Genomic DNA, 23,284 nt, shown 5'->3' with positions numbered 1-23,284 from the left:
GCTGTAGCGATTGGATGCTTCCAGCATCAACAGAAGTGATTTTTCTGTCTATACAGTTAGTCCACCTCTCTCAGAGGCAGTAGTTAGGTCTGTGGAAGAATTCTTCCATCAGCCTAGCCCAGGGCCGCCCAGAGGATTCAGGGGGCCTGGGGAAAAGCAATTTTGGGGGCCCCTTCCATAAAAAAAAAGTTGCAATACTATAGAATACTATATTCTCATGGGGGCCCCTGTGGGGCCCGGGGCCTGGGGCAAATTGCTCCACTTGCCCTCCCCTCTGGGCAGCCCTGGCCTAGCCATTTCTACACTGGGGTTAGGTCGACATAACTACAGAGCTCAGAGTGTGAAATTTTTCATAGCCCTGAGCAACATAGCTAAGTCAATCTAACTTTTAAGTGTAGACGAAGCCTCAACAAAATACTTGTAAAGTAGCAGAAGAAACAAGGTGAAGAAGAGGAGGAGTGGTTTACTACCTAAGTCACACTGCCGCCACTGCACAATACGAGAAGGAGGGGTGATTACTTACCTCTCATGTCACAATGTCTACACTGAACAAGGAGCTGTTTGTAGGCAACTGTTCACAGTATGTCTTCCCATGCTTTGTCCAGACTATTTGTAAATGTCCCAATTGTTATTGTTTCTATCATGCCACTCCAGGAGATTATTCCACAAACTGATATTTTATGGTCAGCAAATTTATAGATTGTTCTCAGATGCACCTCCACCCTATCTCTTAGCCAACCTATACATATCTTTTCTCAGAAGTCAATTTCCTGTTTATTCAAAAGAACAGAGTAGAGGTAACCGAGGGGTGTTCTGACATGTGCTTGCCTGTTTGTATCACATGCTTGTGTATGCTTGCAATTCAGAATATAATCTATGGCTCTCATTGTAGACCTGAAAGCTTTATTCTATCCTCTTAACTAATTTGAAGCATTTCATCATATTTATATTTTCTATTTTCATTGACTCCAGTACAGTAAGTTCCTTTCACAATGTATTCCTTTTAATGATACTACACAATACTTTTCTATTTCCATGAGAAATAGAAATAACTTCACTTTTAAATATTCAGTTAAAATTAGAATGAAAGAAAAGAAATTCTGTGGACAAAGATTTTTGGCTAAATGCCATTTTTAATGCGAGGAAGGCATTTAGCCAAACTCTTTGATACAGTAAAGTATGAAAATCTTGCCTCCTTTTACACCATAACTTCCGATGTCAATGTACAGATTAGCTTAGCATGCAGAAAAATGCCTGTAGTGATTTCTGATATGGTATGTAAAACCAAGATTCTTACATCTTAAAAGCTGTAAACACCAAGAAACTTGGTTAGAAAATTGCTAGTTTCTTGCATTATTTAAAATTTGCTACTGGGGCAATTAGTAATTTTCACTTTTTAACTATCTTGCACTAATATACTTTTTACTATAAAAATCAGCTTCTTATAGTTTAAAAATATTCTGCTTATTGATCAGTAATTTTTTTTTAGGAAAGGAAATAAAACAATTCGGATCTAACAAAGAGTAGCATACCAGTGCTCAACTACTAGAGTGATGAGTATGGTATGAGAATTTATATAGAACAGATGGCAGAATCTAGGGTTGGATGCAGCTGCCACAAAAAGTACATCTATGCAGCAAAAAAAGACCCATGGCAGTGAGTCTCAGAGCCCTGGTTAGCTGACTTGGGCTCACACCGTGGGGCAAAAAATAGCAGTATAGGTGTTTAGGCGCGAGTTGTATATAGGGGGGCTTATTGAGATTTAGTTACCTCAGAGATGCTCTTAACCTCCTTCCTGGTCTCCCAGCACAACTACATTTCACAAAAGATGTTGCAGCTGGATAGACCCAGGTTCCTACTATTGGCACTGTGAACAAAGAATTTTCAGTGGTAACGCTTGCTATGAACTCCTTGCCAAAATATACAGACTGAATCAAAGTCTGGCTGTGTTCAGACTGAGCTATAAAATACCTTTTTGATAAAGTCTTTTCCCAGATTTGATCCCCCTTCAAAACAAAACAAAAAATTGACAAATCTAGTCATGCTCCTCTGCCTTCGAGAAAGGGAGAATGAAAAGCAACTTTTTGTTCTAGGCTTTTATATCCCTTAATTTTGTGCAACATAAAAATATCACTGTGGTAGATGCAATATGGAAGCCTAACATAGATTCATTTACCAAAGGCAGGCATATAGATACTATGGTGATGGGCACAATAAAAAAAAATCTGAATAGGACAGATTAGATAGCAGTCTGTGATGAATCTAAGAGGGGAAAAAGTCTAAAATAAAATGTTTTACTATGAGAATTTTTAATCTCATGATTTTTTAAAAGAAATCATCTGTATTGTATTTGTGAAAAAATTGATTAAAGGGGAATTCTGATCTCTTGAGGTTTGGAGTTGTAACATTTATCTAAGAAACCTTGCCCCAGTTCAGTCTTTTGGGGTTAATCACGTAGCATCATCTACTGGGAGAGACAGAATTAGAGCATATACAAGTTTTTTTTTCATAGCCAGTCTGTTAATCCTTGGAGTTAACATGTGTCTGGCTGAGTTAGTTTGACTGAATCAAATCTACATTTTTTTCAAAAGCTGTGATTAAATTTGTCATTCTACAGCAGGGATCTCAAACTCGAATCACCACGAGGGCCACATGAGGACTAGTACATTGGCCCAAGGGCCGCATCACTGACACCTTTTCATATAAAGGTACAAAAGCACCCGCCCTTGGCCCCACTTCCACTCCACCCCTTCCATGAGGCCCCGCCCATGCTCCACCTCTTCCCACCCCTTCCCCGCCCCCATTCCAACCCCTTCCCCAAAGTCCCCACCCCAACTCTGCCCCATCCCTGACCCTATTCCAACCCCTTCCTCAAATCTTATGATCTTCTTTAGCCAATGATTAAATCTGTAGGCCCCAAAAGTAAAGGCCATGTAAAATGACTTTGTTAGTAATAAAGGCAACTGGTTACAGTCAGGACAGTGTGGAGGACTGAAGGATAATCATGTAAACTTTGTGAGGCAATTGTAATTCGTTTTAGCATAGTTAGCCATATCTCCTTCACTTTTTTTGAGAAGTAGAAAGAGAAAGTAGGAATAAACTTTCACATATAAATTCTATCACTTAGCAGTTACAAGACATTTAAGAAAAACAACTTTGCACTCTAATAGGACAGCAACTTCTAGCAGGAACAAAAAAACAGAACCGTGGTGATATTTGGAAATATACAGTGCTTTTCCTCTTCTATCTGTTTTACAAACAGTTAATCTTCAAAATAAGGTACACGGAGAGTCCCAAGTTCATCCCTAAGGTGATCTTGAAATTCCATCTAAACCAATTAGTTGCCTTCCAGTCTTCTTCTCGAAGCCACATTCAGTGCTGGGAGAAAAGAAACTGCATACTTTGGATATATCCAGAGCTTTGCTCTGTTACCTTAACAGGACCAAACCTTGCAGCATGACTCTCTGCCTTGTTGTGGCCATATCTGGCTCATTGAAAGACCAACACATCTCATCACAGAGAATCTCCAAGTGGATCACACAGTGCATTTCCACCTGGCTGGTGAGACTCACCCTATCTCAATGTCAAGGCACAGTCCACCGGGGCACAAGCAGCCACTTCCATCTGCTTCAGAGCTATGCCAGTCTCTGGGATCTGCAAGTTGTCAACATAGAGCAATCCACTGAATGTTGTTAAACATTTTGCCCTTGATATGGCACTAGGTTGGATGCCGAGTTCGGGAGAGCAGTACTTCAATATCTTTTGACTGACCGATACAGCTGGAACTCCTTACTTCCATGGTCCAAGGAGGATACTGCTTGCCAGTTACCTGCAGTGGGATCCACCCTGACACATAGTCAAAGAAGAAAGAACGGCTACTTACCCTACAGTAACTGTGATTCTTCTTCAAGTGCTTGCTTATGTCCATTCAACTTAGGTGTGTGTGCTCGCCACATGCACTGGTGCTGGAAGTTTTCCCCCTCAGCAGTATCTGTAGGGGACCGGCTCTGGCGCACCCTGGAGTGACGCGCATATGCCGCAATATATAGGGAACCGCTGGCTCCCCCCACCCTAAGTTCCTTCTTGCCGCCAGTGACGGTGCTGGAACTGTTGCTGCTTCAGCTAGCGCCATTGCTTTCTCGTTCGTACGAACTCGTAATTCTTGTATTATAGTGTATATAGTTTTCTGTTAGTGTTAGTAAATCCCATAGCTATAGTTAGAGACTTCGTAGGTCCCAAATGGGACTTTGCCTCGGGATGGGGCATGCCCCGGTCCCCAGGCTTTAAGCCCTGTGATTGCTGCAAGAAGCTTAGTGATCCACACAGCAGCTGTCTGTGTTGCTTGGGTGAAGGGTACATTAGTGAAAAGTGCAAAATTTGCAAGTCCTTCAAGCCAAGGACTAAGAAGGAGCGTGATATTAGTTTGAGTGCTCCTTATGGAGTCAGCCCTCACCGACTCCGACTCGGTGCCGAGCACCATGACCTCAGTACACAGGGCCCCACCGGGACAGTCCACTGGCTGGCACCGGTCCCCATCCATGGCTCTGACCAAGAAGCCCAAGAAAATGGTGCAAGGTCGGTCTCCAACCTCCCGCAAGGGAAAGGATAAGACTGGATGCAAGCAAGGTCTCAGGCCGGGGAACTCTTCAACCCCGTTGGGATCTCGGGCCCAAGAGGTGTAGCACAGGCTGCTCCCTGCTGGCCACCCTGGATAGTGGCTGAGGCCTCTGTCAGCTCGGTACTGTCCACGCCGGAGGCCCTGCAGGTGGTGCAGAAGATCATGTCCCTCCCGGTGCTGCCCACACCTCCTGCGGTTCCCCGGTCACGGGGTAAACCTGTGTTCTGACCGCCATGGTCCCCACCTCAGCGGCACCGTTCCCCGTCGTGGGGGACGTCCCACCAGCGCTTGCCCTCCCGTAGCCGCCATGCCTCTGACTGTGAAAGGCAGACGCAGTGCAGCCCCATTTAGTCCCCGGGCCTTGGGCATGGGCAGAGAAGCTTGAGGCACAGCTCGCCGGCGACCGGGCACAGACCTCTGGAGGCATGTGCCCCCCAGCAGGAGTACCAGTCCCAGCACCTGGTATCTCAGAGACCACGGTACCGCTCCAGGGACCTATTGAGGGATTGACGCTACCATTCTTCAGACTGTCACCAATCTCCTAGGAGGGCATCACCGTGTGCAGGCGCTTCCTGGCACCAGGTCCGTTCTGACTCCTGATCCTGCTCCTCATCCCGGTACCATTCGTCAATTGCGAGACATAGATCGCCGGCTCTGGGCCGTTGCGGATCCGTCGAGAGCCACCGGTCCCCAAGACCCCATTCCAGATCGGACTCCAGGCGGAGTGACTGCATCGGTCGGGGCAGAGCCACTGTTCCGCTCTGTCCTGATCACCTGGGAGCAACCGCTCAGGATCCAGTCCTGGTTTGGAGCGAGGTTCTATGATGGCAGGACAAGCTTTGGTACCAGTGGTACCAGCTACATTGTTGTCACTGAAACTGGCCCCGATGGGCAAGCCCTGTTTGCGGAACAGACGGACAATAAGCTCCATGGCCTCAAGAACTCCCACACGACTCTTAAAACGTTGGGCCTGTATATGCCCAGCCCTGCCCGCAAGCAGTTCAAGCCATAGCAGCCTCAGGGCCAGGGGAGCCACCCTCACCAGGAGCCTCTCCATAAGAAATCCAGAGGCTACAAGTGGCATCCTAACCACCAGCCTTCGCAGGCTTCTCAGTTGAGCTCAACCCGCAATAATCAGGCGGCCAAGCGCCCGTTTTGAGGGTATGCCCAAGGGCAACCTACCGGACTGTTCCCAGGATCCTTCTTCCCCTATTTTTGCCAACCGCCTTTCTCCTTCCCTTCCTGCATGGGCATCTGTAACATCAGACCAATGGGTCCTCAGTACAGTGGTGCGGGGGTTACACCCTTCAGTTGCTTTCTACCCCTCCTTCTTACCCCCCCTCCCCGTCCCTCTTCAGGGACCTTTCTCACGAGAGTCTCCTCACGCAGGAGGTAGAGGGCTTACTGCAGCTAGGTGTGGTGGAGGTCGTTCCTCCAGAGTACAGGAATAAGGGTTTCTGTTTCCGTTACTTTTTAATCCCAAAGGCCAAAGGCAGTCTGTGATTTATCCTGGACCTGCGAGACTTGAACCGCTTCCTAGCGAAGCTGAAGTTCCGCATGGTCTCCCTGGCCTCCATCATCCCCTCCCTGGATCCGGGAGACTGGTACGCCGCCCTCAATCTGAAAGATGCTTACTTTCACATCGCCATATTTGAGGGACACAGACGCTTCCTTCGATTTACGGTAGGTCCCAACCACTATCAGTTTGCGGTCCTCCTGTTTGGCCTAGTGACAGCACCGTGGGTATTTACCAAGTGCATGTTGGTGGTGGGTGCTCATCTCAGATGTCGGGGTATCCAGATCTACCCATACCTCGACGACAGGCTAGTCAATGGCAGCTCCAGGTCTCAGGTCCAAAGGGATGTCACGATGCTGTTAGCCACTTGCTGTCGCCTCAGCTTGTTGGTAAACTACAAAAAATCCACGTTAGTTCTGGTACAGAGGATAGAGTTCATCTACCTGCATCAGGGCTTTCCTGCCACTGGAGAGATTCAGGGCATTGACGGACCTCATCGCGGAAGTCTTTGCGTTTCCTCTGACCACTGCCTGGGTTCCCCTGTGCCTCCTAGGTCACGTGGCAGCATGCACATATGTGGTACACCACACCAGGCTCCGGATGCGACCCCAGCAGCAATGGCTGGCAACGGTCTACTCCCAGTCCAGAGACCACCTGGAAAAGGTCATTACCATCCCCGCAACGATACTTCCCTCGCTGCGATGGTGGACCAGCCCCGGGAAAGTCCTGGAAGGAGTTCCCTTCGACAGCACCCCTCATTCAGTCAAGTTGGTTTTGGATGCCTTGGACCTTGGCTGGGGGGCGCAGAGGAAATGACGCTATACATAAACGTCAAAGAGCTCAGGATGGTACACAGGGCATGCATGGTCTTCCTGCCTCACTTGTCAGGCAGAGTGGTCAGAGTCTTGATGGATAACACAGCCTCAATGTTCTACATCAGCAGACAAGGGGGAGTGTGAGCCTCTGCCATGAGGCACTCAGTCTCTGGGACTTCTGCATTGACCATGGAATTCACCTAGAAATGTGTCACCTCCCAGGTGCCAAGAACATGCTAGTGGATCACATAAGCAGGGACTTATCCTCTCACCACAAGTGGGTGCTCCACCCAGAGGTAGCAGGCATGATCGTCCAGAGGTGGGGAACTCCCCAAGTGGATTTTTTCGCCACCAGGCAGAACAGGAGGTGCCACACGTTCTGCTCCACATGGGGTCTGGGCAAGGGCTCCCTCTCCGATGCCTTCCTCCTGCTGTGGGCAGGAAGCCTGATGTACGCGTTCCCTCTGATTCCACTCATCAGCAAGGTCCTAGCGAAAATCAAGAGAGACATGGCTCAGGTGATCATGATCGTCCTGGCGTGGCTTCACCAGCACTGGTTTGGGACGTTATTGAGGCTGGCAGACAGCCCGCCGAACCGACCGGACTTGCTGTCACAGGATCACGATCAACTCTTGCACCCCAACCTTGCGTCCCTCCACTTCACGGTGTGGATGTTGCATGGCTGAACCCTGAGGAACAGGCCTGTTTGGAAGGGGTCCAGAAGGTCCTCCTCGAGAGTAGAAAGCCCTCGACTAGACAGACTTCCCTGGCAAAGTGGACGAGGTTCTCCTGCTGGGCGGCCGAATGGGGCATCTCTTCTTCGCATTCTTTGGTTTAGTCGATTTTAGACTACCTGTTTCATTTGAGGAACCAGGGCCTGGCATATTCTTCTGTCAGAGTGCATCTGGCGGCCATTTCCACGTTTCATGATGGTCAGGTTCCTCAGAGGTCTTGAGAGACTTTTCCCACAAGTTTGGTTCCCCGCCCTTTGAGCCTTTGGCCTCATGCTCCCTGTCTCACTTATTGTGGAAGATAGCTTTCCTGGTGGCGGTGACGTCGGGGGGCGGGGGGCGAGTCTCCGAGCTGCAAGTCTTGACCTCAGAGCCGCCGTACACGGTCTTCTGTAAGAACAAAGTTCAGCTCTGACCCCTCTGGCCTTCCTTCCCAAGGTGGTGTCTACTTTCCACACGAGCCAGGACATCTTCATTCCAGTCTTCTGCCCCCAGGTGCCTGAAACTGGTGAAGAGAGGCGCCTTCATGCTTTGGACATAAGAAGGGCCCTGGCTTTCTACCTAGATTGGACAAAGCTTTTCCATAAGTCGACTCAGCTTTTCATCTCTACAGCTGATAGGATGAAGGGTCTCCCAGTGTCCACTCAGAGGATTTCTAACTGGATCACCTCTTGCGTTCAGACCTGCTATGAGCTGGCGGGAGTCCCTCCGCTGCCGATCATCAGAGCCCACTCGACCAGAGCTCAGGCTTCTTCGGCGGCCTTCCTGGCACACTTCCCAATCCAGGATATCTCTTGAGCCACGACGTGGTCCTCGGCGCACACGTTCATGACCCACCATGCCATCACTCAGCAGGCCAGGGATGACACTGGGTTCAGCAGAGCTGTGTTGCAATTTACATGTCCGTGAACTCCTACCCACCTCTGAGGGGTACTGCTTGGGAGTCACCTAAGTTGAATGGACATGAGCAAGCACTCGAAGAAGAAAAGACAGTTACCTTTTTCCGTAACTGGTGTTCTTCGATATGTGTTGCTCATGTCCATTCAACTGCGGAAACATAGCAAACAAATATCGCTAGTTGTGGTTTATCTTGTATATCTGTGGACTCGTTGACAACTAGGCTGAATGCTAGAGAATTCTTTAGATTGTTTTGCATCTTGTTTGCAACATCAGCACTGATTTGGGAGATATGCCTCTCTGTAGTGTGGTGAGAAATTGGAATTTACTTGAGTAGTCCTTAAAGTTTTGTGTTACTTGGATCTAAAATTGCAACCACTTTTGCAATATTCTTCTTAACAAATTCTCCATCACAGTGTGGCAATTTAGCATGAGCAATATTCGATGACATAAAACTAGCTCTGGTTATTGTGTCATCTTCCTTACTGAACACCAAAAATAGTGTCTGTTGACTGTTTAGGTGTAATTTTAATGCAGTTAGCTTGTTTTTCCTTAATTCTGATTCAGGAGGCTATTTAGACAAAAAGTTATTGTGATTCGTTTCATAGTGACGTTTCAAGTTGCTCGCTTTGTAGTGAGTGAGTGATGCGTTGCAGGTAAGGCATAGGGGTTTGCCACCTTTAATAGTGAATGCAAAATCTTCCTCCTGTTCTGGTTTAAAACTTTGGTTTTCTTCTTCATACTTGCATTTCTTACATTTTAAAGATGTCATTGTCATCCATGAAATTAACGTAGGGTTAACACTTAAATCTAAAACTTTTAAAATGCGACTGTAACCCTTCTGCCAGGTGGCGTCAGCAGCAACAAGAGATGGGTTCAATATTCAGGGGTCCGTCTTAATAATACAATACAGAACCAGATTGAGCCCCCACCCAGTAATCTGGGAAAATTACACACCACCGCCTGGGTACCTCTAAGAGGCAATACTTCTCCTCTCACAAGCAAAGAGTCTGAGTGTAGAAAAGAAACTTTAACTAGAAGGAGGAAAATAACCTGGCATTAATTTGGGAAAACATTGCAAGTAGGATTCATAAACATAAAACTATCAGCAAAACATTCATCCCAGAGTACATTGCCTCAGGTTTTTGAGTCCAACAACCAAAAGTTCTTTTAATGCGCACCTCCCTTCTCCCTCCATCATACTCCACTCACAGTTGTTGTCTTGGGTCAGTAAAGACCCAGAGTTCAGAGGTGCATCTGCTTGAGTTCACCTCCCACCTTGGCGGGGGGGAAAGGCACCTTGCTCGTTCTGCTATCCATGCGCTTGCTCTGGCATCAGCTGCCCTGCCAGCCACTCACTGCTCCGTGGGGCCGGCCTTAAGGGTGGGCGATGTGGGCAACCGCCCAGTGTGACTGCCAAGCCACCCTCCAGTTTTCCCTTTCTTATTGTTTGACTGCAATAACCTAAATTCGACAGCAGTAGACATATGTCACAAGAATTCAACGAGTGCTTCTCCATTCTTTCTACGTATGTTATGTATGTGGAAGAACAGAGCTTGTACTTAGCTTTAACAGTTTTTCCATGTTCATGTCTAGCAAAAAAAATTCATATAAATTATTTTTGTTTTCCCTGTCTCTACCTAATTTATTATGTCGTTAATCTAGAGAGCATTACAAAAATAAAAAGATATTATGAAGTATCTCTTGTATTTCAGCCAGTCAGTAGAAATTCAGTTCTGTTTCTAAGTGCTGCTGTTCCAGAAGATTCCAGCCAGTCAAAATGTTTTTGGGTATGCTGCCCTCTCCCTCCCAGTACTATTACAGACTATTTGATCATGTGGAGGGCATGGGGCAGGCAGCAGATGCTCCTTCCTCTTTGCAGCAAACATAAGCAGCATCAGGAAGGGAGGGGCCTCAATAAAAATGTTATGGCACACCCCCTCATTAGCATGGAACTTTTTATATTCTCAGCAAGGTTTGGCTCTGTGTGTGTATTGTGAACGGGATTTTTGTTGAGAGGGGAGGAGTGGGGGTTTATTTACATGGGCATTTAATGTGCGTTGTTTGTTCTGTGGAGAGTTGGGGAGTTGTTAGAGGGAGTTTAATAACTGTGAAACTTCTGTTTGTTAAGGGAAAGACTTAGTGGCTGTGCATCTCTCCCCTCCCCCCCACGCACTTCTGAGTTAATTTCTTCCAGTTACAGTTTAGATTGTAAAATCTTCATGACAGGAGCCATGTCGTTTAATTTGTTTTGTAAACTGCCATTTACATTGATGGTCTAGCATACAAATAAAGATATATATATATATATATATATACACATATATACATACACTTTGTTCTAGAATACTCCTGCCAGTCAAGATGCTCAGCTTTCAATTAGTTTGCCTCTTTCCCAACAGATGGTAGTAAAATGAGTGATCAAGACATTTAAGTAGGCTTGCTAACAGATAGCACCATGATACGATCATAAGATAGGCTGCCACCTACACCAGGGCATTCTTGCTGGAATATTTGACAATATTTGACTGGTTAAAGAATAGGCGATCAGTTGATTGGTCATTTGACATTATTTGACAGCTCAGTAAACTGGCTTACCAGGCCTACCTGTTAGTACTATATTTATGTTGGCTGCTGTGTTTAATTGTCTCTCTAATTTTTTGTCCTTTGACTTGCATTGGAAAGCTCATTTGTTCTCCTAAGGTTTATCTTAGAATGATGGCTAAAAAAGTGGTGGGAGAGCTCTGGTTTCAGAAGGTTTGATAGCATAGCAGATGTGCATAATGGCTGTTTAAAAATTGGTGGCATCACTGTGGTCTAGAATCTAAGCTTTCATTTAAAAAGAAAATTCTCCCGCAGTGTTAATCTTCAGAATGTGAACCACATGTGAAACAACACAGTGATGTGTGCCTAAATCTGGAGACAACTTGAGACAATAGCTGTGAGAGAAGCATGAACTGCTTTCATTTATCCCAAAGAGAGTTGACTCTGAAACTCAATGATGTTAATTTAAGTTTTAACTTAATCAATAATGAATTATTTAACCATGTTAGCAGGAACAAAATGCGATTTCTGCTTACGTGTCATTGCACATGATGGCAGATATTGAGATACTTAGTTGTCAGAGGTTTGAGGGTGGTATATTAATTCTGCCTCCTCTTCCAGATTTGTCACTTTCACCTTTATCCAAAAGGGGGAGTTTATATGTTCTTCCCCAGTAAGGCTATGTCTATAGTTGAATCGCTACAGTGACATAGCTTCAGCATTGCATCTGTGTTGTTGTAGCGCTTCAGTGTAGACACTTACTACAATGGTGGGAGGGATTCTCCCATTGCTGTAGGTAATCCACCTCCCCAGGAGGTGGTAGCTAGGTTAATGGAAGAATTCTTCTGTCAACTTAGTGATGTTTATACGGGGAGTTAGGCTGACTTAACTGTGTCTATCGGGTAGTAGAATTTTCACACCCCTGAGAGATGTAGCTATGTTGATATAACTTTTCAGTGCAGACTGGCCCTAAGACTCCACTGTCTCCTGCATACAAAAATCACTGCTCATTCTTACTTGCTGCTAAAGCCCCAACTGTCTCCTACTCAGCTGTCAAAATCTCCAGCTTCCTTCTCCTCTTCCCAATAATTTTTACAATGGTTATTAATTTTCAATACAGACAGCATAAAATAAATTTAATTTGATATCTAAATTAAACGAGGAAAATGTGTACTAGATTAAATTATTATAAAGTTGAGGCACAACTGATTGAAAAACCATGTTCAAAGAGTAGTTTTCAATGGTTCCCTGTCAAACTGTGAGGCTGTATCTAGTGGGGTGTCCTGGGTCCAGTACTTTTCAATATTTTCATTAATCACTTGGATAATGGAGTAGAGCATATATTTATGAAATTTGTGGATGACACCAACCTGGGAGGGGTAGCTAGCACTTTGGAGAATGGGAATAGAATTCAAAATAGCCTTGATAAATAGGAGACTGGATCAAAATCAACAAGATGAAATTCAGTAAAGACAACTGCAAAGCATGACCAGTTAGGGGAAAAAAAATCAAATGCACAAATGCAAAATGGGGTATAACTGGCTAGTTTGTAGTACAGCAGAAAGGGATCTGGGGGTTATAGTAGATCACAAATTGCATATGAGTCAACAATGTGGTGCAGTTATGAAAAAGGCTAATATAATTTTGGGGTGTATGACCAGGAGTGTGATATGTAAGACACTGGAGGTAACTGTTCCGCTCTGTTCGGTACTAGTGAGGCCAAAGCTGGAGTACTGTGTCCAATTTTAGGTGTCACAGTTTAAGACAAATGTGAGCAAATTGGAGAGAATCCGGAGGAGAGCAACAAAAGTGATAAAAGGTTTAGAAAACCTGGCCTATGAGGAAAGGTTAAAAAACTGGGAATATTTAGTCTTGAGAAAAGTCAGACTTGATATCAGTCTTCAAATATGTTAAGGTCTGTCATAAAGAGTGTGATGGCTTGGACCCCCCCCGTCCAGGATGCCACCTGATATACTGGGGTCCCACTGAGCCCGTCCATTCCACTAGACTTCTCTAGCACACACACAGGTAAGGCCACACCCAGCTGCAGACACAGACTGAAATCAGTCTGTGTGGGAGGACTCAGCTCGGGAATTTACTCAGCACTCATGTGCACACCTCCTTTCAGGTGTAAACCCCAAATTATATTGACTTGCTGTAATTCCTTGCTTACCGTTGTAGTTATGTTCCTGAAAAATGCTACTTTAAGCTAAGTGATATTAAGCGAATCCAATTTCCCCATAAGAATTAATGTAAATAGTGGGGGGTTAGGTTCCAGGGAATTTTTTTTCGCCAGACAAAAGACTATATATGTATATATATATATATAAAATAAAAAATATACACAGTGTAACAGTTTAATATTGTACACAGCAATTATGATTGTGAAGCTTGGTTGAGGTGGTGGAGTCAGAAGGTGGGATATTTTCCAGGGAATGCCTTACTGCTAAATGATGAACTAGCACTCGGCTGAGCCCTCAAGGGTTAACACATTGTTATTAATGTAGCCTCACACTCTACAAGGCAGCACGAATGGAGGGAGGAGACACAGCATGGTAGAGAAAGCCAGAGACACACACCATGTGTGTGTGTGAGAGAGCCAGAGACACACACCGGGGGGGGGAGAGAGGGAGAGACCGAGACACACACGGGGTGTGTGTGTGTGTGTGTGTGTGAGAGAGAGAGAGAGAGACGTGCATTGCCCCTTTAAATACACTGACCCCACTCTAAATACACTGCCTTTTTAAGTAGATCAGCAAGTTGAGACAGCAGCTGCTGCCAGCAAGCTCCCTCAGTTCTGAGCCCTGTCTCCCCTCCCCCCCCCCAGCTCTGTGGAGAAGGGGTAAAGGAGCGGGAGGCAGCAGGAGCGGGACACCCTGACATTAGCACCCCTCCACAAAGTGGGCAGGAGGCTCCCACGAGCAGCTCCAAGGAAGAGGGCAGGAGCAGCACATGGCAGTGGGGAGAGGCTGCCCACAGGGAACTTAGGGGAGCTGCCGGTCCACCCTGGTTCCAAGCCCCCCAGCTAGCTCCAACAGACTGCTCTTTCTGCAAGCAGTGGACAAAGCAGGCAGCTGCCAAACAACATTATAAGGGAGCATTGCACAACTTTAAACGAGCATGTTCTGTAATGGATCAGCAACGAAACAACGTTAACTGGGACGATGTTAAGTGAGGAGTTACTGTATAGTCTTTAATTACTTGATCATTTACTGTTTGTTTCCCTTGCAGGACTCCTGCCTCATTCAGTTAATGGGTAGATATTCAAAATTTCTTTTTGTCCTCCTCATTCAGTTTGTGGCCCCAGGTGTTATTTTTGATTGGGTGTTTTATGGTGCTCTCATCCTCCTGTCTGAGTGATTTAGAAAATACTAATTAATTTATCTTAACAACACCTCTGTAAGATTAAACAATAGTATTATCCGCATTTTACAGCTGGGGAACTGAGCCACAGAGATAGTAGGGGCAAAATTGACCCATGTCCACTAAATTTGGGTGTCCAACTTGAAATACTTATAGTCTATTTTTTTCAGAATACTTATCCTTTTTTTTTTTTATAGAACTTTACATATTCAAAGCACAGCTCCAGTTGACTTCAGTTGTAGTAATTGGCATTTCTGCAAATCTGACCCCAGGTGTCTCACGTTGGGCACCCACAAAATGGGGAACACACAATTAGTAGACAGCTGTGAACATTTTAGTTTAAGAGAATTATTCAGCATCACATAGGGACTGTGTGGCAGAGGCAGGGGTAAAATCTAATTATCCAGTGTGGCATTCAACTTCTTTAACCATAAGACCATCCTTTCTCTTCCTGCGGTCCCCTGCCTCAGTCACTACTTACCTTCCAACTTCTGCAACAAATGAGTCAGCAGTCCTATAGATAACCGCCTCCTTCATTACACCACCATGATTCATTCCCAGAGCACTATCCATTTGGGGTGGGGGGCGGCAAAGTATGTGACATGAGTCTGTATCATAATGAATATGCATATAATGAATGGGGACCAAATTAAGATTGCACAGGCAACCTGAATTCTGGCATTTTCTAGCTTGAGCGCTTGAGTTTGTAATCTGATGTTCTTTTAACATAGATTTTTGGCTGTCATCTCCTCAGGTGTGTATTTTTATTTTGTTTTTAAACAAACTGGAAAAACAGAAATTCTGCAATATGGAACCATACTGATTCCCAGCTTGAGTCATCAGCAGATTTTGGACCTTCAGATCCATAGTGTAGAGAGACCTCTACCACTTGAGCTAACAGAGTGGTAGAAGTAGTTGGCTGTTTTCTTGTCCTCTATGTGGACCAGCCACTAGAGGGGATTGAGACACATGCTTTGCCAGTGGATTTCACTTCTGTTTGCTGACAGCAGAGGGGTGTAGAGACTTAGGACTCCTGGGTTCAATCCAGGTTCTGTCCGGAAGGGTTCTCTAATGGTTCTAGATCCTTGTGCCCCTGCTTTCCCTCTTCCCCTCCTCAGCCTGTCTCTGCTCCAATATGCCCCATCCCAACACTCCTGTCCCTGTCCCCGTTGGATCCTGTCCCTCCTCCCTCTGCTCCTATCCATACTCCCACATCTTGATTTCTGCCCTCCTCCATCTCTGCTCCTCTCTATCTCCTGCACAGGTCCCAGTTCTTGTCCTTCTCTGCTCCTGTGTATCCCAGCTCCTGCTTCCCTTCCCACACTGCCTGCTCCTACCACCCCCTTCATCACTTCTGTCCAACCTTATGCTTCAGCTCCTCCGCCTCTTCTGTTGCATGTGGCTCCTGCCCCTCTCAATTCTTTTCTCCCGTCTGGTTTCTGCAGCTCCCTCCCCTTTGCTGCTCACCCCTTTGCATTTGAATCAAGTTGCTTCCTCCTTCTTCCTGCCTGGAGACATCAGGGGCACATGCAAGTACATCTCATTTCTTATCTTTGCTCCCTGAATGGCCCCTAATGGCTGGGAGAGGCAATAGCAGGGAAAATCATGCTCGGTCCCTGAATGCCCATGATGGAGTATGCTCAATGCAGACAGGGACTTTGGAAAATTTAGCTACCAAATTCTAATAATCCTCTACTGAGCATGTGTAAACTGAGACTTTTTGGAGGCTTATAACTTAGCCAAATTTGTGCAGTTTGGGGAAAGCAAAAGACACATCCCAGACAGCAAGGTGACCCCCACCCTACTTCTTGCTTAATTTCAAGCCCTTGGTCCAAAGCATGGTAATGCTAGAGCTTCTTAATGAATTGGTTGTAAGTTTTTATTTTAACATGGGAAAAACATGCTTTTTCTTAATCTCGTGCTCAGAAATGGCTGAACTTTTTTTCAGCTGAAGCATAAATGCAGTACCCTGAGGCAGATCCCTGACATGGAAAATTTCAGCCTGAATAGTTAAAGTTTAGAAAAGTTATAAGCAATTGAAAACAGAGTCTTAGAATGGGAAGTGTCAGACAACATTAAATATAGGTAGTGCTTCCAGCTCTGCTATAATAGGATCTTAAGATTTATAATCAATCAACTTTATTTTATGATAGTACCCTTTGGTTTTCATCTGAAATATTTAAATAATAGACCTTCTGGCTACATAATCATCTTAAATTTTTTTTAAAACCATCCATGTGTATTTGGTTTTGAGATCTCATGAAATAGAAATCACAGATGGTATGGGGGTATTTCTCCCCCCCCCCCCAGTAGTCTGTTAGTAAAATTGATCTGGCTCTCAATATTTCTGTTCTAAATGGCATTGTCAGGCCATTTCTTTTAGAACAAGTATTATATATCAGCCCCGCTCGGCTAATGGGTGTTGCTGTTCATTGGTTATGAGCATTAGGAGGGGCAATTAAGGTATTAGGAATAAAAAATTGAAGGTAAATTTAAATTTGGCCTTCAAAGTGTATTTGAAAGAGCACCCTGTAATCTTAACTTAAGAAATTCAGATATTAGTATATGCTGTTTATGATTTCTGATCCATATATTAAAGTAGTGATTAAATACTTCATTCTTTGTGACAAAAATAATTCAAAGAGCCATATTTTTCAGGGCTTTTGGAATGAAGATTCAGAAGGGTAGTAAATATGTTTAGGTAGCAAAGCTGCAGAATAATTTACTCCCCAAACTATTTGTTTGATTTTTTTGTAGAAGCTGGAATTTGTGCAGCTGTTTGTAATTTGTTATGATAAGAATCATCTAGTAAATATGTTAGCTCAGCCTCAAAAGAGTAACCACCCCTCTGCTTAAAAGAAATGGTACTTCCTGCTTTCATAAACAGTCATGTGCATAGTTTAGCAAGGCCTGATGCCTCTGGAGCTTTTTCGTTTTGAGCACCATTGAATCAGTCCTTACAGAAGTACTGTGAATCTTGTGGCCTCATTCTGAACAAAAGGGATTAGGAAAAAATCGTTTGATAATAAGACTTTGGAAAGCAAGGGCAGGCAATCTTGGTTGTGAATATTTTCTGATTTTTCCAGAAATCAAGCAGAAGATTGAGCTGCTGATGTCAGTTAACTCTGAGAAGTCGTCCTCTTCAGAAAGGTACAGCTACATCTCTTGCATGAACAATTAATGGTGTAGCATTGCAAAGAAGCAGCATAGGGCATTTTTTTGTTGTCAGTTTGCTAATATTGTTGATGTATTGCATGTGGGTTATTGTAATGTATTGATTGAATCTGTGTTTTTGGTTAAGCTTTGTGTCTTTTTGCAAAGGGTTATTGATTTTTGTTTTTAATGAAGTCTAATCAGCAGCAGCATGCAAATCATAATACAGCAGACTACTGGTTTATATATAGTGTTGTTGCAGTCAGTCTGTGTTCTATTTTTTGTTTTCACCCAAAAAGCATCTTGATTTCTAAATTCAGTTTCAAAATTTTGATTTTTTTGTTTTGTATTGGAGGAAATCATTTACAGTTGCTGTTAAATTTAGGTTAGTAGAAAATATAATTTGGTTAACCATTAAATATCCTGTTATGTTGAAAGGGAGTGTCCTTTGCAAACAGCTTAGGAATTGCAAACACACAAATTAGTCACATTCTGTAAGATAGATGTGATGCTTCTTCAAGTCTGTGCTAGGAAATGGAACAGTCACTGCATGCAGTAATAATGGTTCATGCCTGCAGGTAAGGACAAAATGACTCAAGTGTTTTTAAAGCAATTATTTTATCTGTCAATCAGATTATTATAATTGTAAGTAGCTGTTTCATTTTACATAGATATTTTAAAATATATTATTTTTTATTTTTGACATTCAGATTTTTGACATGCAATGTCCTCTTAGTGACTATTTTGGTGCTTTTAATAACCAAACCTGTTCACTCCTGTTTTGTTTGAGATTTAATTTTAACAGAAACTTGTGTTAATAAAATTATTTCAACTGAGGACAACATAAGATCAATTCAAATCAAAATATTATTTGAATTAAATCATTTAATCTGTGTGCAGCTGAGTATTATATATTTTGGAAATGAGTTGCCAGAATTGTAATTAGTAATTTAGTACACCTAAGCAGGCGTTTTTAGCTGAAATGATGTTATCTAAAATGTATTTGAATGAATGGTTAAACATAATAAAACATAATGGCAGTGCACTGGAAATCTAAGTTAAGGGAACATAGGATAAAAGACACATAATTAAAAATGAGAAAGTGCTGTGGGGCAAGCATGGCTTTAAAAACAATATGAGCAGTTTAATTGGATTTATGAGACTAGTGAGGGAAGACGTGAACTAAACCATGATATTGCTTTTCACTAGCTCTAGCATGACAAAATATCAGAGCAATGAGAGATACAGAAAATGGTGGGGGGAGTGGGTTGTTAAGTCACCTTTCCAAAATGGAGAAATGTAAGAAAAGCCTTGGGGTATTCTTGTGAGTATAAATTGAAAGTCATGAAGAAAAGGCCTAAGATGTATAAAATGTTTTGTTTATCCATCCCCCTGCACCTCGATATCACATAAACTGTAAATGTTAGGCCAAATAAATGGTGGTGGTGATAGGAGAGAGGATGATGGGGTGAAAGTAGTACAGGAAACAGGTGTTAACTGTGATTTTTAGAGCTTCTGTGAAGGGTACGGCGATGAAGTGGTGAATCCAATTAGAATATATTTTTAGCAGCTCGAATGCTATGACAAAACTGGTGGCTGATCAAAATATATTGTTGCTCAAAATGTGTGTCAAAATACAGTATGAACTCTGGGAAGAAACTGATGGCTTACCAACATGAGCCTATGTCTCTAAAGTATTGTTATACATAATTAGAAAAGGAGGAAAGGGTTTTAAAGATGCATTTTATGCTCATGATCCATTAAAAATGCCCTTGATTTAAAAAAAAATTAAATTTGGCAAATGCATAGTTCATAAGATGCTTCATGGTTTTAAGTATTTTGAAGGAAAAAGGTAAATCTGAAAAGGTCAAGATAAAGATTAAAAATTGGATATTGTGCATGCACAATAAACTTTCTACAATATTCAGAGATTTTTGAGCATTGTGAGATACTACTATTTTAGTGATTTGAGTTGACATTCATTAGTTACGCAGTTTATGGGGTCAGAAATCAGCAAATAAAGACTTTCACACAGTCTGTCAGATACAATATACTGAATTTATTCACTACACAGTAGGAAACAATATTATCTATCCATCTAATATTATCTATCCAATTAACTTTCTTTCTATGGCAGAGGTGGGCAAACTACGGCCCGCGGGCTACATCCGGCCCGCGGGACCCTCCTGCCCAGCCCCTGAGCTCCTGGCCGGGGAGTCTAGCCCCTGGCCCCTCCCCTGCTGTTCCCCTTCCCCCGCAGCCTCAGCTCACTGCGCCACCGGCGCAATGCTCTGGGTGGCAGCGCAGCTGCAGAGCTGTGGGCTGATCTGGTGCTCTGTGCTGCGCGGTGGTGTGGCTGGCTCCAGCCGGGCGGCGCGGCTGCCTGTCCTGGTGCTCTGGGTGGCGCAGCTGTAGGGTCGCCAGCCATCGGTGCTCCAGGCAGCGCAGTAAGGGGGCAGGGAGCAGGGGGGGCTGGATAGAGGGCAGGGGAGTTCGGGGTGGTGGTCGGGGTGGGGGTGTGAATAGGGGTCGGGGCAGTCAGAGGGCAGGGAACAGGGGGGTTGAATGGGGGCAGGGGTCCTGTGGGGGGGCAGTCAGGAAGGAGAGGGGGGGTTGGATGGGGTGGCGGGGGGCAGTCAGGGGACAGGGAGAAGGGGTGGTTGGATGGGGCAGGAGTCTCGGGGGGGGCAGTCAGGAATGAGAGGAGGGGTTGGATGGGCGGCGGGGGGCAGTCAGGGGCGGAGGGTCGAGGGGCGGTCGGGACACGGAGCGGGGTGTGTGTGGATGGGGCAGGAGTCCCAGGGGGACTGTTAGGGGATGGGGGGGTTGGATGGGGCAGGAGTCCCGGTGGCCGTCAGGGGGTGAGAAGCAGTGGGGGTCGGATAGGGGGCGGGGGCCGGGCCACGCCTTGCTGTTTGGGGAGGCACAGCCTCCCCTAACCGACCCACCATACAATTTTGGAAACTCGATGTGGCCCTCAGGCCAAAAAGCTTGCCCGCCCCTGTTCTGTGACCTTTAAAAATTACAGTATAAAAAAGCTGTTTGGTAAAAGAAATCTATACTAACAAATGGGTGACATTAAACAATAAAAGTAAGAGCATTTAAAGCAGGGGTTCTCAAACTGGGGGTCGGGACCCCTCAGAGGGTGCGAGGTTATTATATGGGGGGTCGCGAGATGTCAACCTCCACCCGAACCCCTTTTGCCTTCAGCATTTATAATGGTGTTAATATATATAAAAATGTGTTTTAAATTTATAAGGGGGGTCGCACTCAAAGGCTTGCTATGTGAAAGGGTCACCAGTAAAAAAAAAAGTTTGAGAACCACTGATAAAGTCTTTGTGAAACTCTATCCTTAACCTATTGTGCACAGGTATTGAGTCTGTATATGGTATATACATCATGTTTATATGTAAAGTTACTGTTTGGGCACACATTCAGTCTTACGTTGTATTTTGTTTCCATTTTCACTTATGAATATAGGACTCCTCTGGTACTTTGAGCTGCCCAGTGGAAGATCTAACTGAGAGTCTCTGGTTTGGTCCCATGTTTTCCAGGCCAGGATGGGTTAATAGAGGATGCTTGCACCCTCAGGGGTGGGGGGGGAGGGGGATGGGGGGGGAGGAGAGGTTAAGATTTATGCATTGACACAAACTGTACCCAGTGCGAGTGGAAGGGATGAGGGAAAGACTGACCCTGTGCCTCTCTTCTCTTTGAAAAAGGTGCTTTGGTGTTTGCAGATACTACCTGAGGAAAAGGCATGTTCTTTTTTTAAGATCAATATACTGTCCTGTCAGGCAGGAGTGATCCTTAGTAGGAAGAAGGTGGGAATAAAAATGAAAAAAAATTGCTGTGTTTTAAGAAGGCTCAAATTCTTAAAATCCTGCTTTATGATCCTGGGTTAGTTACTATCTCTCAGGTTTCCTTCTTTTTAAGAGGCCCTGATATGAAGTGAAACTAACAAGGAAGTGTGAAGATGGAGGCTTTAGGACAAGGAGGCCTCAAGTTGATTAGAAGGGCAACAACCTCAAAAAGGAAAGTAATACAAATATGAGACACTTTTTTCCTATGATTGGAATTACTTAGTTGGGATTCGGGGGCTACTAGATCAGCATTAAAATATTTTTTTTCTGTATGATCTTATTAAACATTTCATTTAGTAGACTCACTTAGATATAAATTTAGAAATGTAGAGTAGGGTGATAACTGCCCCAAATAAAGGGAAGTTTCAGCATATCCTCTGTGTTAACATGTAAGTTTTTATTTTGCATGATTTTGAAGGACAGTCCTCCTTTAAGAGAAGATAACATTAATGAGAAAACATATTACAAAATCATATAATATTGGGAATATGCTCACTTACTGTACCTCTTGCTGTATCCCTCTCTGCAGGTAGCCTAAGCCTGCATTTTCTTTGGCTATTCAGTAGTGGATACATGAAGTTGCCAGCAGAGTTCTTACTGCAGCCATTAGAGAGCTGGGACCAGCAGTCATGGGGAGGGAGTCTGCTTTTCAAGAACCTGTAAAAGAAGGAAAAACATCATATTTACATCGCAAATTCCTGTCCCCCTTTTGTATTTATTTGGTGCATTCAGCACTTTAAGCTACAGCTGCACTTTTAGAAGTGTGGACGTGCGCATGCTTGTGTGTGCCAGTATATCTGTATATGAACCTATTTTGTAGAACTCCTTTCAGAGGATGCCTGCGGACTTTGCATTTTAAAGATAGAAAAGTCACTTCATCCACCTGTGTCACTTTACAATCACTGAACATTCCCTAATAAATTTAACACACAGTATATTATTCTTTCTCGTAAATTAGAACAAAGTGCTCAGTAAACTATATTTACCGCTGTGATTTCTGGATCTGGAATTTGTGATCTGTCTTCTCATTGATGTAGTTTGACAAAAGGTGTTGTTGTGTAGCTAAAGGTCACTGACAAGGTTAATAGTTCTAAAATATTTAACCTACTTCTTTCCTTATATCTTTTGCAGACCCTATATGTGTATTTTACTTTAAAATGAACTAACACTTCAATGCTCTTATTTATTATTATTTTTTTTTAAATATCAATATTAGGCCTGCACTCATGAGTAGTCTTACAATAGCAAACCAGTGTATACGTATAATGGGAAAAATAGTGTTCAGGTTCCAAGGTGTTTTATAAATAGCAGCGAGAGGAAAATATTTTCAGATCATAAAATATCTTAACAATGTTGATGGGGATTGTGTAGGGACAGCAACTGGTTCTTTCTTGTATTTTATTTCCATTCATTTTGTAGCCTTGAGCCTTTTTCACTACTCTCTCTTTTTGTAATTGATCTATTCAGAGCAAATGAAATGTATGCTCTTGATGCATTTACATTCTCCCTAGATTGGTTCATCTCCAAGAATTCTGTCAGGAAGAAAGAGAAGTGAAAAGGAAATCTAAATTAATGAAAAAGAAGGTGGAGGCCTAGTACTGTCTCTATTCTCCTTACTTAAGAAAATAACTTATGCAAGTTGTTGCAAGATCATGTTGTGAAAGGGGGTGGGAATATTGTAGCGTTCTTTCAGGAATAGCAACCAAGGTTTTTAAGGGTCCATAAAGTGAGTTGTGTGTTGTATGTATGTATGTATGTATGTATGTACACATTTCCCCCCTTATACA

At 43.9% G+C, this 23,284-nt stretch overlaps 1 protein-coding gene across 4 annotated transcripts in view; it reads left to right on the top strand.

Moving 5' to 3' along the window:
- SRPK2 (SRSF protein kinase 2) overlaps nucleotides 1–23,284 on the top strand; it is a 259,374-nt gene that overhangs the window by 59,095 nt on the left and 176,995 nt on the right. For 2 of the 4 annotated variants that reach the window (XM_026648680.2, XM_026648678.2), the window contains exon 2: nucleotides 17,571–17,634. The exons of the other annotated variants lie outside the window; for them this stretch is intronic. In XM_026648680.2, coding sequence (XP_026504465.1) covers nucleotides 17,597–17,634 — 38 coding nt within the window. In that variant the 5' untranslated portion in view covers nucleotides 17,571–17,596. The remainder of the gene's footprint in view (nucleotides 1–17,570; nucleotides 17,635–23,284) is intronic. 4 annotated transcript variants of the gene reach the window in all.

This window comes from Terrapene carolina, unplaced genomic scaffold, assembly GCF_002925995.2.
Source record: "Terrapene carolina triunguis isolate 2854851 unplaced genomic scaffold, T_m_triunguis-2.0 Scaffold68, whole genome shotgun sequence".
NCBI lineage: Eukaryota > Metazoa > Chordata > Testudines > Emydidae > Terrapene > Terrapene triunguis.
Note: the sequence above shows the minus strand (reverse complement) of the source record. Positions and strands in the feature narration are given on the sequence as shown.